Raw genomic sequence first — 16,383 nt, 5'->3', positions numbered from 1 at the left:
TTGAAGTGTACCTCTGGTGCAAATTACTGACCTCTGTCATCATTTTAGGTGGGGGAACTTGCACAATTGGTGGCTGACTAAATACTTTTTTGCCCCACTGTAGATGAAAGTAAAACACAGCAGAAAATAAATAAAGTCAAAGACTAGCGGTCCTGTTGCTCTATTTTCACCTGTAAACCAGGAGTGGGGTAGGTGGAGGTTTACCCTGGTGCAGGTGTGCCGCGGTCAGTTGAAGAATCCGCGAGTTTCTCTGTGAATTTCCCATTACGTCGTTGAGCACTCGGTGCTTGCTTTTAGGGGGTTTTTTTCGCTGTAAAAAGAAGTTTTCTTCCCACGCACAACGGACGCTAATGTTTTTGTCACTTTTTATGGAATCAAACTCAAAGTAAGGTCAGTACTTCCACGCTTTAAACGCTGCACGCTCATACTCTCTCCGCACTCGATATATGATCCATTGTTGATCTGCACACAGCTGTTGTCACAAACGTCGCACTTGCTTACGTCACTGTCATGAGACACTCTAGCAAAAAAATCACGGTTTTAGTAACGCAGTAACGCAGCGTGCCTACGGGAAGTAACAGCAATCTAATTACCGTTTTTTTGCAATAGTAATCCCTTACTTTACTTGTTACTTGAAAAAAGTAATCAGATTACAGTAACGCGTTACTTGTAACACGTTACTGCCCATCTCTGGTGGCAACTCAGTAAATTCCATCAAATGAAGAAGACCGTAGCACTGAAAACTCTAACCCTAGCGGATTGCTTCTTCTGTGTGGAATTAGCTTGTTCCTTGACATGCAGTCACTCATTCCCAGTGGTACAGAGCATGATTGTATCATTTGTGTGTGTGTTTATGTGTGTTTACGTTACAGCCAGTGAGGCGCCTGCGCAGCGTCAGCATGCCAGGGGAAAACCCTCAGACCTGCATTGCTGCCTTGGAAACCTCCAACAACTACCTCAGACCTCCTGCGGAGAGATTGCCCTCCATCACTCAGTCCATTAAAAGGTTAGACACACACACACACACACACACACACACACACACACACACACACACACACACAGGGGTATAAAGAGAACTCCTCTGTCCTCTCTTCCTATTTTCTCCAGCTGCTAATTTCCTCTTTCTGCTTCTGCAAGCAAAATCCATAATTCTAATAATTCCTCAACTAAACTATTAGATGCTTTTGCTTCCTTTCAATTAATCCTGCTCTCTTTTTTCTCTTTCCCCCCCTTTTACTTTGGCCTTGCTTTTTTCTTTTTTCTTTCCCTCTTTGTCTCCCTTCAAACCTCTTACTCCGATGTGAACGTAGTGAGAAAAGGGTGCACTTTGAACGCATCAACACCGTTCCCCCAAAGGGCCAGAGGAGCCCCAGGAGGGTGTCAACCATCCGAAGGCGGTCCTGTATCCCCAAGATACTGACCCGGCGGCGTTCATCTATACCAAAACAAATCATCAGGTACATGAGAGGTGAAGTAGGGGGCCAGGATAACAGCGAGTAGAAGCTGTTAGTTGATTTTTTTTGACTAGTGGTAGATTATTGGGTTTCAGCAAGCTCCAGGGATGCCAGCATGGACTTAGTTAGTTGAAACATCTTGTCATGTGAGTCTTGACTCAGACTTTCAGGTGAAAAGCTACTGCTTAACCCGTTGCAACACAAATTCTATCCTTTAAACTACTCACCTGATCTAAAACAGGACCTGAAAATGGGCTTTCAGCACAGGTTCGATTTCCTAAATCCCAAAGACAAAGCCCAAAAGGAAGTAAAGGACTCCAGTTCTCTGTCACTCCACTTGATTTGCAGTATGCTGAAAGGTTAATATGGGTTTATTTTTTTTGTCCAGTGATGCTAAAAACATGTTTGTTGCTTAATGTCTAATCCAGCCTTAACATTGAGTAAAACAGCTAAACTGAGACTGAAAGCTGGTGGACTAACATACAGACATCAAATAACTACTGAGTCTTCAAAACAGATGCTATTTGCTTGTAAGATCACACCTTTAACTCCAAAGGTGACATATCTGTGTTGTGTTTGTGCTTTATCTTTAAAACATGTTGAAATTCTCAGTAAAAATGGAGCTGATTTGTGAAGCATTTACACGCTATATTGAAAATAATAGAAATAAATTAAAAAATGATTTTCTTTTGAAATGTTCGTGTAAGATTTGATACATTTTATGATGATGACATGTTTATCACCCAGAACGCTTCATGTCATATTTATATTTACATTATATTATGGCAGTCATCATTTATGAATGCAAAAATGCTATTTTATGTCTGTCAAAACTGTTTTACTTTTGGCATTTTTCTTTGATTCAGCCAAAGAAATTGGAACAAATTATGTGTTCCTGACTTAGAAGGCTGTTAGTAAGTGTCCAAAGATACAGTTTACAATGGGTTACTGCTAAGTTGTCTGTTACATGTAGAAACAACACTGGTCCATCCTTTGAGGTACGTGCCTGTTTTATGCTTGAATGATTCATAGGTCAGTGTTAAGTGGCTTTACAAACAAAAATATTATTCATCTGAAAATGGTCAGATACAAGGATGGGACTGAAAGAAGCCAATGAAAGAGCCTGAGAAAGCCCAGAGAAGAACACTTTAAAAAGTGATAGGAAAAGTCAGTCTCCTTGGAAGCAAAACATAAAGAAATGAGGGGTGACTCATGAGTTTTGCTCAGTACTGTATGACAGTACTAAACTGGCCTGCCTGCAGTAACTGATACATTATTAAATATGACAGCGTTGAGCGGCTGAAACTGCGTGTCAAGCAATAACTGTGCAAATGTGTTTTTCAAAACTAACTTTGGTTCACACTTGATGCAACACAAAGAAAAACACATTACTGTCCCAACGTCTTTTCCAAAAAACATTAAGATGTACAAGTTTCAGCATTTAATGTGTTGTCTTTGTTATGTTTTCAGTTGACATGGTGGTTTAAAAGATTTTCAAACTCATTGGTCACATTTTCTTCATGCCACAGCTGCGAGGGTTTGTTGGTGTCAGTCCAGGTCATACACAGGACCACATGGTTTGTAGGAGACAACATAACACAAACGCTCATTCTGGCTATCTTATGTGCGTCATACCACTTCAAAGCGGCTGCTTAAACAGAATTAAATTAATGTAAACGTTTGAAGACGGAGCCGCAACTCAAACCTACAGATACTCTTCAAAAGAGAGTGTCCTAATGTTCTAATTTCATCTTGCAGAAATGTATTAGCTTTTTATTTGCATTTGTGGAAGAAGCACAGGACGCGTTTGATGTTCGATTGTATGTGACTCGTGGAGGTTAGCTGAGGTCCCTCCTCCGCAAGAGTTCACGAATCCATGCTAAATCTTTACTATTCAAACAAAGCACGTCTCTGAGTGTGATTTGTTGTGTGCACGCGGGGTATCTTGGAGGACACCCTGATGTTTGTTTATCTGGAGGACAAGCGGAGCGCTCTTTATGGGTCATTATTCATGTTAAGGAGGCCACAAAATTAAACGGTAGATAACTTTGCCATTCACCGCAAGTTCACACGCTCAGTTTGACTTCTTAAAGAAGCTCACGCGAGTTTCCGAACTGCAGAGCACGTTGGGGTTTTAGCTTGGAGCGATGAGAAAATAAACCTCTCCGGTAGTGTGTGTATATACAGTATGTGTGTATGTGTCATGTCCAGGCATGTCCAAGGTGCACTCCCTTCATCGTTTCTCCCTCCTAATGCCCATGATGATCTTTCTTCTCTCCCTCCTTCTAACGTTCCATTTCCTGTGGTATGTTAGAGGGAGAACTGGTGTTTACATTCACTCCTGCAAAACAAGGCAGAGACACAGGCCGGCAGAGGGAGAGGGGACTCACTGATAGAGATCGTTGGGGGCTGTTGATGTGGGGAAAATGTTCAGTTTGACGAGGACCAGCATCGCTGTCTTTTTTGCCCAGTAGGTCACATCCTTTCATGTGAGCTCTTAAGGAGGGACGTCTCCAGACAAATTAACGCTCTTTGTCGGGTATGGAAATTTAGGCTGTGTGTGCTGGTGACACAAGTTCAGAAAACAAAGATCCACCCACTCATTGTGTGTTATATAGTCCAGCTGGATGAAATTGGAAGCTCTCTGTGGATTTCTTTTCACGTCATGATGTGGACATCAGCCTCCCGTCTGACTGAGGAGTTTAGCACTGGATTCTCTCAAACTTTGATTAACCAGGAGAGCACAGTAGAAGAAAGGGATGTTCAGCAGACTCCAGACATGTGCTGATCCTCCGCTCTTTGCTTAGCGGTGACGTAGAGCTGGCCTGGATATCAGGAAATCCCCTTATGGAACATTATATGTGGGATTTGTGAAGGATCAGTTTGTATTTGGCAGATTGAGGTTTATTAGGAGTCAGGGGCTAAGCGGGGACAGTACTGGCGATGGAGATCACTCAGCTCCAGAGTCCCCAGCCCAATCAGGAATGAGCCATACTCTAAAGCCCTCTTGGAGATCTCAGGACAGGTGAGTGCGCTGAGGCAAACTGGAGCAGAGCAAAACATCTGGCTCAGCATGAGATGCTTTGGAAAGTCAGTGACATGCTGGCCTTTTAAAAAATGGTGTTGACAACCAGCTTTCAATGGATGGACAAATAAATCCCTGATGACCTTTCAGCATATTGTGGTTCACAAGTATTAGAGGGAACTAGAGTGCTGCACACGTTTTTCAGGCTTTAGAAAATGTAACTCATGAGAGAGACTCTGGACTTCTCAGACTAGGGCAGATGAACCATTTACCTACCTCACAGCACAATGTTGTACTTTGTAGTTATGTATTAAAAAACTCATTCATATTGTTTCTAGAAAACATAAAAGTTGAAAAGTAAATATTAAATTATAGGAAAAATGTAAACCAACATAAAGTCGTACATAGGAAAACAACTTGAATGAGTTTGCCGTGAATTACAATGCGTTCTTAAAATAATGTCTATTTTGACTTTAATAGTAATTTTATCAGTGGTCACACTTGCTGCCTCCACATGTGGCTATGAATGAATGAGACTGGGCATGTGCAAACTGAACCAGCAGTAGTCTAATTGTTTTATAGCTACCTGGATTTTTTGTGTAGTGTTTGTTTGGATTGTGCAAAGCTTTACCCTTCTGCCTTTTCTTCTCCCTGATGCCCAAAATGCCGTGTGAGCCCATAATTACGTCGACTGTTGTTTCATGTGTACCAGCCTTACCTGGAGGATGTGGAGACTAATGCACGCGTGTTAAAATTGCTTTAATCTTCTGCGATGTGTGGTTGTTTCGTGCTGTCGTCAAGCAGTCTGAATGTTTTGTTCGCGTTTTGTGTGGGTGACTAAGAAAAAGAAAAGAAAGAAAAAGACGTGCTCGCTTGCTCGTGCGTGTGCCCAAAAAGAAAAAGAACTGCTTTTCTAAACAAACAACTGTCACCGAGCCTGAAATGAGCCCATTTCTGAAATTTGGCCTTGTTGTTCCACCAGGATTTAATATTGTTTATGAGGTTTGTGTGATTGCTAGCTGCATTTAAGGAAACAAACATTTTGTAACTGTGCAAAAGTTTTTGAGAAGTCTGGATCTCCTGTCCTCCTTATTTCTCTCTCTCTAATCCCGCTGTTTACGTCTCCGTTCTTGCTCAAGGCATCCAGTCTAAATCCTACCGTTGTTTTGTTTTTGTTCCAAACCTGTTTCCTCTTTTTAAGAGATCCCTCTCTGGAGGGACAGTAATCAGGGCTGCGCCACCCCCACCCTGTCCTTGTGCAGCCTTAAAAGGCTTCCCCAGCTGGCGTTTTTCTTGATGATGAGGGCTGAGTGTTTATTACTAAACGTTCTGCTCTCTAAACAGCCTCCCCCTCCTCCCACTGATCGGTTAACACGCAGCCTGATGTGCGGACACAGTTCTTGGAAAAAGGGGGACCTGAATGCACATTTATCGAACTGAAATGTAATAAACAAAGACCCATATTGTGTCATCTACTCTGGGAATATGAGGCAACATCTGCTTCTTTTCTGCCAGCAGAGGGCTGTAAATTATATAAGGAAACAAGACAGTGTATTTCATCCAGGCTCTCAAAGCTGGGTTCAAACTTGCACACATTAGACAGAGATAAAAGTACAAGAAGAGCATCTTAGATGTTATAATATAAAAGTGTTGTTTTCTTGACTTTTTAAAATCATGGCCCGTATTTCATCCTGATTCATTATTAAGTTCTTGTGCTAAGATGAACCTGATTCATTTCTGACACACTACCACTACATCAAAAAAAGTATATGCTTTCACTAAGCAGACTGTGTCCTCTCCCCCAGGGGTACGGCTGACTGGTTTGGGGTGAGTAAAGACAGCGACAGCACCCAGCGATGGAGGAGGAAGAGCCTGCAGCACTGCAGTCATCTGTACGGGGGTCTGAAGACGCAGGTGATGAGGGAGATGGAGCTTCACAGCCAAGACAATCTCTCCCTTGCCAGCACTGAGACCCCTCCTCCCCTCTACCTCCCACCCCTCCACCCCAGTCATCACCACTATGGCATGCAGAGGGTAGGCCTGCGCCAATGTGGGGGGGGGGGCGCATGTTAGAGGGATGGAGACGTAGATGGGCACCTTTTCTTTCGTCACATTTCTCCCCCACCTCTCTCCTCCTGTTCTTCATGTCACATCTTGAAAATCGGGGTCGCTTTAGCGCCTTGCTTTGTTCGCTTTCGTAGGGTTCAATTGATGGGGTCTTAACAGAGAAAGAACTTTTTATTGACGATTTGTTTGACTAACCGCAAAAACAACAAGCCACTGAAAGTCACAATAATGAGTGCAGCACTGATATTAATTATACAGTTACAGATGACGGTTTTTCCAAGTAGCATTTTTAAACACATTAGACGTCTTTAGAAAGCATCAATTATTTCTGTTGTTACACAAAAATATAATTATTTCAGAAAAAAATAAAAATTACCAGGGTTAATATCATCAGTCCCAAGTTAAAACTGCAAAACTTTGAGCCGTCACTTTAGAAAGCATCAGCCCAAAAGTCAAAGAAGTCATTTTAGAGCTGAGAAAAAGAATTATTGAGAGAATGAGGTGGATATAGAAAGTTATCACAGCATTTCAAAGTTATAAGAACTGAAAAATCATCAAGAAATGTCTTCCTTCTCTCACCCCAACTGGTCCCGGCAGATGGCCCCGCCCCTCCCTGAGCCTGGTTCTGTCTGAGGTTTCTTCCTGTTAAAAGGGAGTTTTTCCTTCCCACTGTCGCCAAAGTGCTTGCTCATAAGGAGTCATATGATTGTTGGGTTTTTCTCTGTATCTATTATTGTACGATCTACTGTACAATATAAAGCACATTGAGGCGACTGTTGTTGTGATTTGGCTATATAAAGAAAATTGAATTGAATTGAATGAATTGAGTCACACAGTACACAGTAATACTAATGTAAGCATTCAAAATAAATCTAGGATGCTGGAAAAGCTGTGTTGAAATTCCTTGCTCTGTTAAATGCTTAAAAATTAAATTTTCATGGCGGGGGGAGGGGAGGGGCTAATAATTCTGTACTCCTTTCATTGTGAATTCTGTGTAGCTAATAGCATGTCAGCGTAGCCCGCTAAGTGCTAGTAGCCTAAAAAGCCCTTGGTTTAGCAAATTTATCTGAAACTTTGCCCTTAATTTTAGTATAAAAGATCATATCAGACGTAAAACATAAAGCACATGTGAAGTAAAATCTACTTACCCCCTTTTACATCAATTTAACCCTAATATCGATGTGTATGTGCATCCCTGTTGCCTCTTCTGTTCTGTCGTGTCAATCGAGCTTAAAAGAAAAAGGTTGTGGTGAACCGACACACTTGTGCGACGCGTTGTGTTTGTGTGCAGATCGTAGACCCCCTGGCTCGGGGTCGTGCCTTCCGCAATGTGGAAGAAGTAGATGGCTTGAGCGCCCTGCAAACTCCCATGACGCCCGGCACAGCTTCCCTCTGCTCATTTTCCAGCTCACGCTCTGCCCTCAATCGTCTCCCACGACGACGCAAGCGAGAATCTGTCGCCGTCATGAGTCTCAAGGCGGCGGCGGCGCTAATGAAGGTGTATATTTGTTGTTTATTCCAGAATTCCTACCTAAGACGGTCTTGCTGTCTTTGAATTCTTCTACACTGCTGCCTGTCAAGATAGTCATGCATGTTCCTCCTTCCTGGTATTAAAAGCTCATGCAACAGATTCTAGTAAGATAGCCCATAAAAGGACTTTGATTTACATTAAGTTATTTCTTATTTGTCCCAGAAAAAATACACTTACCATAATGATTTGGCAGGTTTTTTTTCTGTACACAAGCATGTTGTGTAAAACAGGAGATTTGCGTGTCCTGTTGGGGATTAAAGTCAGGCGCTATACTTTACAGCAGTGTGCATGTGACTGTCCTTGTGTGAACCACGAGCTACAGAACACATATGTAAAGCAATTATGCTGCTGTTCAGAGTGTGTGTGTGTGTGGTGGGGGGGGATTACTGGGGGTTTTACCAGCAGATGATCCGTGACAACACCAGTGAATGCTCAGTTATCTGCTGCTTTGTTTTCAGAGCACTCTGGAAGAGCTGAGCTCATATAGGTGCAAACCCGCAGAGGCCACATCGCATCATTAAGATACGCGGTCTCACTCTTTTGCATCAGTGCTTAGGTTTAGTTACCAAAAACTACTTGGGGAAGATTTAGGAAAAGTTTCACTACTGTGTTGTTCTCTTTTTGCTTGTGTTTTTTTTCCAGCAGGTGATCAAACTGATCCTTTGTATCTTCTCTCTCTGTCTCTCTTCTCCTCTGTTTTTCTTTCCCTCTCCTTCTGTTGAGCTTCTTCCCAACTTCTCTTTTCTTAAAAGTAAAATAAATAAATAATGCAGATCGAACAAGCAATGACAATCAAGTAGACCAGTATGGGAAACGGCATAATGATCCACTTGGGAAAGTAAATCTGTTGGGCATTTTTCTGGTTGCAACGGTGACAGACAGGCCAAAAAACATGATACTTAGATATTTCATTTAAGTGTGACGCCGAGGGGTTCATAGGTGAGCAGGTTAGAGCTTTTTCACTATTACCATGAACCCAGTGAGCCACCTTGTGGCTCTCATTTCGCAATGATAAAGTAATACCTTTATTATTAAGGTGCTTTTGTCGATGTGATTTAGAAAATTTCCTCCATCTTTGTTTGAAATGTCCTGTTTATGATCGTTTCTCAGGGCCGGACGTTAGGCGAGAGCACCGCTGGGCGGCGGCGCAGACGGAGTTTCATGCCTCCTAGTTTCTTCGAAGATGACACTGCGGATTTCCCCGATGACCTAGATACTTCTTTCTTCACCAGAGTGAGCAGTGGACACACTCTCTCAAAGCGACTTTTAGTCACTGTGACATTCATTTAAATTCACAGATTGATAAAGCTTGCATTTTTTCGTTCAGGATAAGAACTTCCTGCAGCATAATTTTCAGTTCTGCAATCTTCTGAATGCGATAGCCCGCAGAGGCTTCATGTAGCAAAAACACGTGTGCTTATTTCTGTGAAATAAATTAAAAATACTGTCTACGATGTATTTATGAGATGAGTCTTTGCAGGAAGGCCTGCAGGATGAGTTGTCCAGCTATGCTGACGAGGTTTTTGAGACTCCGTCGGAGGCTGCCCTCAAACAGCTAGATGAGAGCGAGCTCACGGGAAGCGCTCTGGATAGGAACGAACTAGAGAGGAGTCATCTCATGATGTAGGTCTCCACTGTATCCTTCACATGCACACAAAAAAATGAAAGGAGCTGCAATCCCTTAGAATGCTTCCTCCTCCCCGATTCAGGCCTTTAGAGCGAGGGTGGCGGAAGGCAAAATCCGGCTCTGCGGTCCAACCCAAAGTCCGCCTGAAACAGGAGGTGGTGAGCGTCAACAACCATCAGCAGCGAGGGCAAAGAATCGTGGTTCCGGTTAAGAAGCTTTTTGCCAGAGAGAAGAGGCCATACGGGCTGGGCATAGTCGGACGTCTCACTAACCGGTCGTATCGCAAACGCATAGACAGCTACGTCAAGCGGCAGATTGAAGACATGGATGATCACAGGTGAGACGGGATGTGGCTGTTTAGAAATGTTTAAATGCAAAAAGTAAACAATGCATTAAAAATGCTTCCCTCTCCAGGCCTTTTTTTACCTACTGGATCACCTGCGTCCACCTGCTCATTACCATTCTGGCTGTCACCATTTACGGTATTGCCCCTATCGGCTTCTCGCAACACGAAACTGTCGACTCGGTAAGTAAAGTGTTCGACTTTTATAAGGGTTTAATGCTGCTTTGTTACAAATTTTTGAATATTGAGATTTTTATTTTTTATTATTTTTTTATTTTTGAGGTGCTGAGGAACAAGGGGGTTTATGAAAACGTGAAGTTTGTGCAACAGCAAAACTTCTGGGTGGGTCCGAGCTCTGTAAGTACTTCCAGTCTTTTATCCACCGCCTTTCACACTACTAAAAATCGCAGGCGAGTTTGAATCTCAGTGACCTCTGCCTCAAGGTCAGAGGTCAGAAGTCGAGTTTTCTAAAAATCTTGTGAATGCGATAATTAAAGAACAAAGTGATGTAGAATTGAAAGAGGCTGTACGCCCTCTTTAACCATAAGTGTGTATAATCTGCTCATGTATTCATGAACACTTGTTGTATTAGCTACTAATACACACAAATATCATATAAATATAATGTATAAATAGTACAATAAAGCAATGGAAAAATGGTTAAGTGTTAGTTTAAAGTTAAATGATTCAAACGCATGTCGAAATTAAATGCATGTATGATTTTTGACTAAATAAAGGAATAAATGGTTAAAATATACATTTTCTGTTGTAGTAGTATTTAAACACACCAGGTTCCATATTTAAATTAATCACACAATCTTCAGTTGAAATGAATGCGCAAATGTATTTGTTTGTTTCCTGTGGCTGGTGTCTTGAAAGACTTATTTGACAGAGGTGTTAGGAGGGCGATCGTGGCTCAAGAGTTGGGAGTTCGCCTTGTAATCGGAAGGTTGCCGGTTCGAGCCCCGGCTTGGACAGTCTTGGTTGTTGTGTCCTTGGGCAAGACACTTCACCCGTTGCCTACTGGTGGTGGTCAGAGGGCCCGGTGGCGCCAGTGTCCGGCAGCCTCGCCTCTGTCAGTGTGCCCCAGGGTGGCTGTGGCTACAATGTAGCTTGCCATCACCAGTGTGTGAATGTGTGCGTGAATGGGTGGATGACTGGATATGTAAAGCGCTTTGGGGTCCTTAGGGACTAGTAAAGCGCTATATAAATACAGGCCATTTACCATAGGATCTACATGGACATTTTTCTATTCAAATTGTCACGTCATCTCTTCTTCGCCACAGGAAGCGCTGATTCACCTGGGAGCCAAGTTTTCCCCGTGCATGCGTCAGGATGAAGAGATCCACAAGCTGATCCAGGAGAAGCGAGCACTAGAGAGAGAATCGGGCTGCTGTGTGAGGAATGATCGCTCCGGCTGCCTGCAGACTCTACAGGAGGAGTGTTCGGTCAGTCACACCAGCTTAGATTTGAAAGAGTCTCAGCACCAACCATGACCTGTTTATTTCAGGCACACTATGATTTTATTGAAACTTGTGCTCAGAAAATGATACCTTACTGATGGGCAGGTCACCTACCAATTGGAAGGTTGATGGTTTGATCCCTGTCTGCTCCAGTCTGCATGCCAAATATCTTTGGGCAAGATATTAACCCCAAGTTGCTCTCTGATGCTGTTGGAGTGTGTATGCATGTTAGGTAGAAAACAGTGAATGAAGCATGTTGTGTAAAGCACTTTCAGTACTCAGATAGTGCTATACAAGAACCAGTCCATTGACGTATAGTGTCAGTGCATTCTGAATATACATGGCATGTCTTTGCTCTGCAGAGCACACTGGCAGTGTGGGTGAAGTGGCCTCAGCACCCCAGTGCTCCTTCTTTGAACAGTGAGCTCCGGCAACATGGTGCCGTTTGCCATCAGGACCCCAGGTAACATGATTATCATTCTTCAGCTTTAATAGAAAACAATTTTGGATGAAGGACTCATAACTTAAGACAAGAGCAACAGTCTGCCGGACAGACTTTGTTTTTATCCATGTGTGGGCTGAGCTGTTGGAGCCGACTTACCCTGCTGGAAGACGTCAGTGTTCACTCTTATTTCTTGTACTTTTGATTTTGCAGAATCTGTCTGGAGCCAGCCTCTGTTTCACCGCATGAGTGGCCGGATGACATCACTTCTTGGCCTGTAAGCGCAGTAACATGTTATCAGTCTAACCTCACAACATCCACAGGGTTAGATTAAGGGTTTGGTTTTATTTAAAACAAATGCTAAACAGGCCACTGTTCGGAAACTAGGAGATACATTTCCACTGAAGTCTTTAAGCATTTTTCAGTGTTACAGCTAAAATTCGTAACCAAAGCCAAACCCTACCCCTAACTCCAGATGGGCCAAGTGTTCATCTGATACTATTATTTATCAACGAGTAGATACATGGATCAGGTAGTATCAGATAGCAATGATTCTGTTTCTAAGCCAGTCATATACCAAAAGGCTAAGATGTCTGATTATACAACTGTAGCTCAGTACAACTGTACTGCAAGAGAGTCTCTAAAGACTAATGTAATATTGCATTTAAGTGGTTTGGTTCAAGTCAATGTGAGGCAAACAGTTGTCTCCTTGTTCTCCTTGTGTGTGTGTGTGTGTGTGGGGTTTTTTTTTCTAAACTGTTGTAACTGTAATCCGATGAGAAACTTTCACTGTGGTTTTGATTTGTAGGTTTGCACAAGGTTCAACTCGGGGAATCACACTAACCTCCCCCACATTGATTGCACCATCACAGGCCGGCCCTGCTGCATCGGAACCAAAGGACGGTGAGGATCGGGATCACTTATTTACAACACGTGCTCAGTAACAGCGTCAAACATTAACAGTATCTTTATAAATGTGTTTGAATAAAAGATTAGTACACTGATCTCTACTTAAAAACCTGAATTCGTGTTGCAGGTGTGAAATAACTTCTAGAGAGTACTGTGATTTTATGCATGGCTACTTCCATGAGGAGGCTACGCTCTGCTCACAGGTAGGACAAACAGCACACACACACCTTTTTTTAACTGCATGTTTAAAAACAGTGGCCTGTGTAAATTTGCTCCTTTAAGTGAGAGCCTGGTGATTTAAAACATTGTTGCTCCAGGTGAGGCTCGAACTCACAACCTCGGCATTGCTCTGCAGGTTACTGTCGTATAAGTACCGCGCGCTGACCGATTGCGCCACTGGAGCCTGCAGCACACAGTGCAACAGAATGGACTGTGGACTGCATTCACCTCTGGCACGTTCCACCACAAGGTGGCAGCAGAGCATCACTGACTGTTGTAGCCGTAACCCTGACTGATTGTATTGTTGTTTTCATTTGTGTCAGGTGGCCTGCATGGACGATGTCTGTGGTTTGCTGCCTTTCCTCAACCCAGAGGTCCCTGATCAGTTCTCTCGGCTCTGGTTGTCCCTGTTTCTTCATGCTGGGTGACTGCACTCTTCCTTTCTCCCTTCAGTATTTAAAGCAGCCATGAAGATGTTAAATTATGGGAAAAACTTAGTTGCCTGAATACTTCAGTGAAAATGTGCATGCATTTGTGGAATGTTAAGGATAACTGGTTGCTTGTCCCTGCAGAATTCTGCACTGCTTGGTTTCGGTGTTGTTCCAGATGACGGTGCTGAGGGATATAGAGAAGTTGGCTGGCTGGCTGAGAATCTCTATTATCTACATGCTCAGTGGCATCACTGGCAACCTGGCCTCTGCCATCTTCCTGCCCTATAGAGCAGAGGTACAAGCTGATGTTGATGTTGCCAAAAAATATCATAGTTATACATTGTTTTCATTTAGTCGATCTGTGTGTGATCTATAGGTGCCTGTCTTTTTCTTCCCAGGTGGGTCCTGCTGGCAGCCAGTTCGGCATCCTGGCTTGTCTTTTTGTGGAGCTGTTTCAGAGCTGGCAGATCCTCGAGCGACCGTGGCGAGCGTTTGCTAAGCTGTTGGCCATCTCTGTGTTCTTCTTCTCTTTCGGTTTGCTTCCCTGGATCGACAACTTTGCCCACATCTGTGGTTTCGTTTCCGGATTCTTCCTGTCCTTCGCCTTCCTCCCATACATCAGGTAAGTGACTATTGCTCTGTGTGCTTTTCTATCCAGGCTTTACTGCATTGGCAGTACATTCGAGGCCATTTTAATGCTAAGAAATGAAGCAGCTGCTAATCAGATGCTTTCTAGATGGTATTACATGGTAGGTCAAAATGTGACCGCACTTTTATGTGTGTTCAGTCCAGCTCTTGTGTAGCTCTTGTGTAATCTAGCATACCTCAGTGTTGTCTGATGGAGTAGAGGGATTAACTGAAGGGCCAGATGCATCTCTTAAACACTTTCATCTACTGTTTATCTGCTTCTACTACTTCTCCTTTCCTCTTTTCTTTTATCTTTTCTATGTTTTTTAAGACAGGCTGCTAGTAACAAAGTGCCTAAAGATACAGTTTAAAACAGATTCTGAATACGAGTGAAAAAGCAGTAAGTGTCCAAAGAAAAGCTGTGAAAGACCTTCAGAAAGCCTGGAGGACTACTGCTGAAGGAAGGTCTGACTCCTTGGAAGCAAAATATAAAGAAATGAAAGGAACGGTTCACATGTTGTGGAAATTGAAGAGACTGAAAACTGTTGCCACTACTTTATATTTAAAGCTAAATTAAGCTGGCGCTAGTTAGCTTAGCTTAGCATTCACTTGACTTACCTCTAGATTCTTTATTCTTTCCTTTGACTGAACGTTTCCTCAGTCTATATGCAGTGTTTTCATTCCCTTCATCACTTTCATGATTTAAGAGGTTTGATGCAAAACAATGACCGTTCTCTGAGGGAAGTAATGATGTCACTGTTGTTTTGTTGTTGTTGTTTTTTCACCCACCAGCTTCGGCCGTTCCGATATGTACCGAAAGCGAGTCCAAATCTGCGTCTTCCTGCTGATCTTCCTGGGTCTGTTCTCCGCTCTGGCCGTTCTCTTCTACATCTACCCCGTGAAGTGCGACTGGTGCGAGTACCTCACCTGCATCCCCATCACAGACAAGTTCTGCGAGAAGTACGACCTAAACGCACATCTCCTCTGACTGTTAGTCCTTGGAGTCCAAGCTGATGTCCACTGATAAGATTAGGATGTGTGAAATGGTGCTTGGCAGCACTTACGACTGATAAAACCATCAGTATTTCTAGATTTTGTACGGACTGGTGAATTCCAGATGTATTTTTTCAATATACAAAACAACATGCATGAAAGCCTTCAATATGCATGAAAACAAGGAGAACAATGGACTAATAACTGATCTGTGTGTGACTGATCTTGTCCTGGGCTATTCAATGTCCACTTGCACTGGCCAGTAACAGTACACCTTAGTGGCCACATGGAAGTTTTATTTGGTACTTTTTACCCAGCAGTCACAGCTTCCTGGACGCTCTGCCGTGAACTCTAAGGACACAAGGCTCTAAATTCATCAGCGTGCCTTACTGATACAGCACAGCCTCTGACTTTAATGTCTGTGGAAACTGCTTTCAGACACAAATCATGTCAAATATGTTTTTTACTTCAGTATTTGGAGGCTGGAATGCCATTTTGTTTATTTGTTTACCACTCTGGAAACCACAGCCTTTAAAGCACTCCAGTCACAAATGGATGTTCTGTTTTTTTTAATATTCACCTCTTTTTTTTATATATATATATGTTTACAAAAAACAACAACAAAAACAAAAACAGGTGGGTTCATGCGCTCAATCGTAGAAAGCTGTTAAAAGGTGAATTTGTGTATGTGTGTGTGTTTTATTAAAAGTGGTGGCGTTTTAGCTACCTGGCAATGAACACAAGAGGACAAAATCCGTGACTGTGTGTTGTCTGTTCTCAGATAGCCAGAGATTGATGCTTAAACTCACAACCTCAGCATTGCTTCATAAGTTAGTACTCTCTACCAGACTGCACCACTGGAGCCCACTGTGTCTGTGGTTTTTGAGTTTGTGAATTGTCATGAATGACTGTGACTCGCACAGATCTTTTTTTTTAGATGTGTCCTTGATCCAACACAGCTGATTTAAATGGCTAAATGACCTCCTCAACATGTCTTGAAGTTCTCCAGAGGCCTGTTATGAACTAATCATTTGATTCAGGTGTGTTGACCCAGGGTGCGATCTAAAACCTGCAGGACTCCAGCCGTTGAAGCCTGGAGTTCCCCGCCCCTATTTTAGACCATGGTCGACAACCAGGGGCAGAACTGGCCTGGGAAAGACTCCAATCTGGTCCGCTGAATGGACTTGGAAAAGCTGCATTTTTTGGACTTTTAAATTATTTGAAAACATTTTACAACTTTTTCTGATAA

The 16,383-nt window shown here is 42.8% G+C and overlaps 1 protein-coding gene and 1 non-coding gene across 4 annotated transcripts in view; one reads left to right on the top strand and one right to left on the bottom strand.

Moving 5' to 3' along the window:
- rhbdf1b (rhomboid 5 homolog 1b (Drosophila)) overlaps nucleotides 1–15,985 on the top strand; it is a 42,113-nt gene extending 26,128 nt beyond the window's left edge. The window contains exons 3-20 of one of the 3 annotated variants that reach the window (XM_085465711.1): nucleotides 873–1,006; nucleotides 1,314–1,460; nucleotides 6,288–6,516; nucleotides 7,841–8,047; nucleotides 9,191–9,313; nucleotides 9,561–9,703; nucleotides 9,790–10,044; nucleotides 10,122–10,233; nucleotides 10,333–10,407; nucleotides 11,337–11,498; nucleotides 11,876–11,976; nucleotides 12,169–12,232; nucleotides 12,764–12,858; nucleotides 12,992–13,067; nucleotides 13,407–13,507; nucleotides 13,656–13,809; nucleotides 13,913–14,136; nucleotides 14,934–15,985. In XM_085465711.1, the coding sequence (XP_085321837.1) occupies nucleotides 873–1,006; nucleotides 1,314–1,460; nucleotides 6,288–6,516; nucleotides 7,841–8,047; nucleotides 9,191–9,313; nucleotides 9,561–9,703; nucleotides 9,790–10,044; nucleotides 10,122–10,233; nucleotides 10,333–10,407; nucleotides 11,337–11,498; nucleotides 11,876–11,976; nucleotides 12,169–12,232; nucleotides 12,764–12,858; nucleotides 12,992–13,067; nucleotides 13,407–13,507; nucleotides 13,656–13,809; nucleotides 13,913–14,136; nucleotides 14,934–15,129 (2,598 nt within the window). In that variant the 3' untranslated portion in view covers nucleotides 15,130–15,985. Of the gene's footprint in view, nucleotides 1–872; nucleotides 1,007–1,313; nucleotides 1,461–3,745; nucleotides 4,483–6,287; nucleotides 6,517–7,840; nucleotides 8,048–9,190; nucleotides 9,314–9,560; nucleotides 9,704–9,789; nucleotides 10,045–10,121; nucleotides 10,234–10,332; nucleotides 10,408–11,336; nucleotides 11,499–11,875; nucleotides 11,977–12,168; nucleotides 12,233–12,763; nucleotides 12,859–12,991; nucleotides 13,068–13,406; nucleotides 13,508–13,655; nucleotides 13,810–13,912; nucleotides 14,137–14,933 lie in introns of those variants that run through there. The other 2 variants (XM_085465712.1, XM_085465713.1) reach the window with 2 other exon arrangements.
- On the bottom strand, nucleotides 13,174–13,267 carry trnai-uau (transfer RNA isoleucine (anticodon UAU)). Its single transcript has 2 exons — nucleotides 13,230–13,267; nucleotides 13,174–13,209 (listed from the first exon to the last, which is right to left on the bottom strand). It is a non-coding gene; the product is annotated as a tRNA-Ile (tRNA).
- Nucleotides 15,986–16,383: the final 398 nt, after the last annotated feature.

Source organism: Copadichromis virginalis, linkage group LG8, assembly GCF_057382275.1.
Source record: "Copadichromis virginalis isolate Kocher_CV1m ecotype Utaka linkage group LG8, C_Virginalis_male_GT1.1, whole genome shotgun sequence".
In the NCBI taxonomy this organism is placed as follows: Eukaryota; Metazoa; Chordata; class Actinopteri; order Cichliformes; family Cichlidae; genus Copadichromis; species Copadichromis virginalis.
This window is presented reverse-complemented; position numbering and strand designations above follow the sequence as displayed.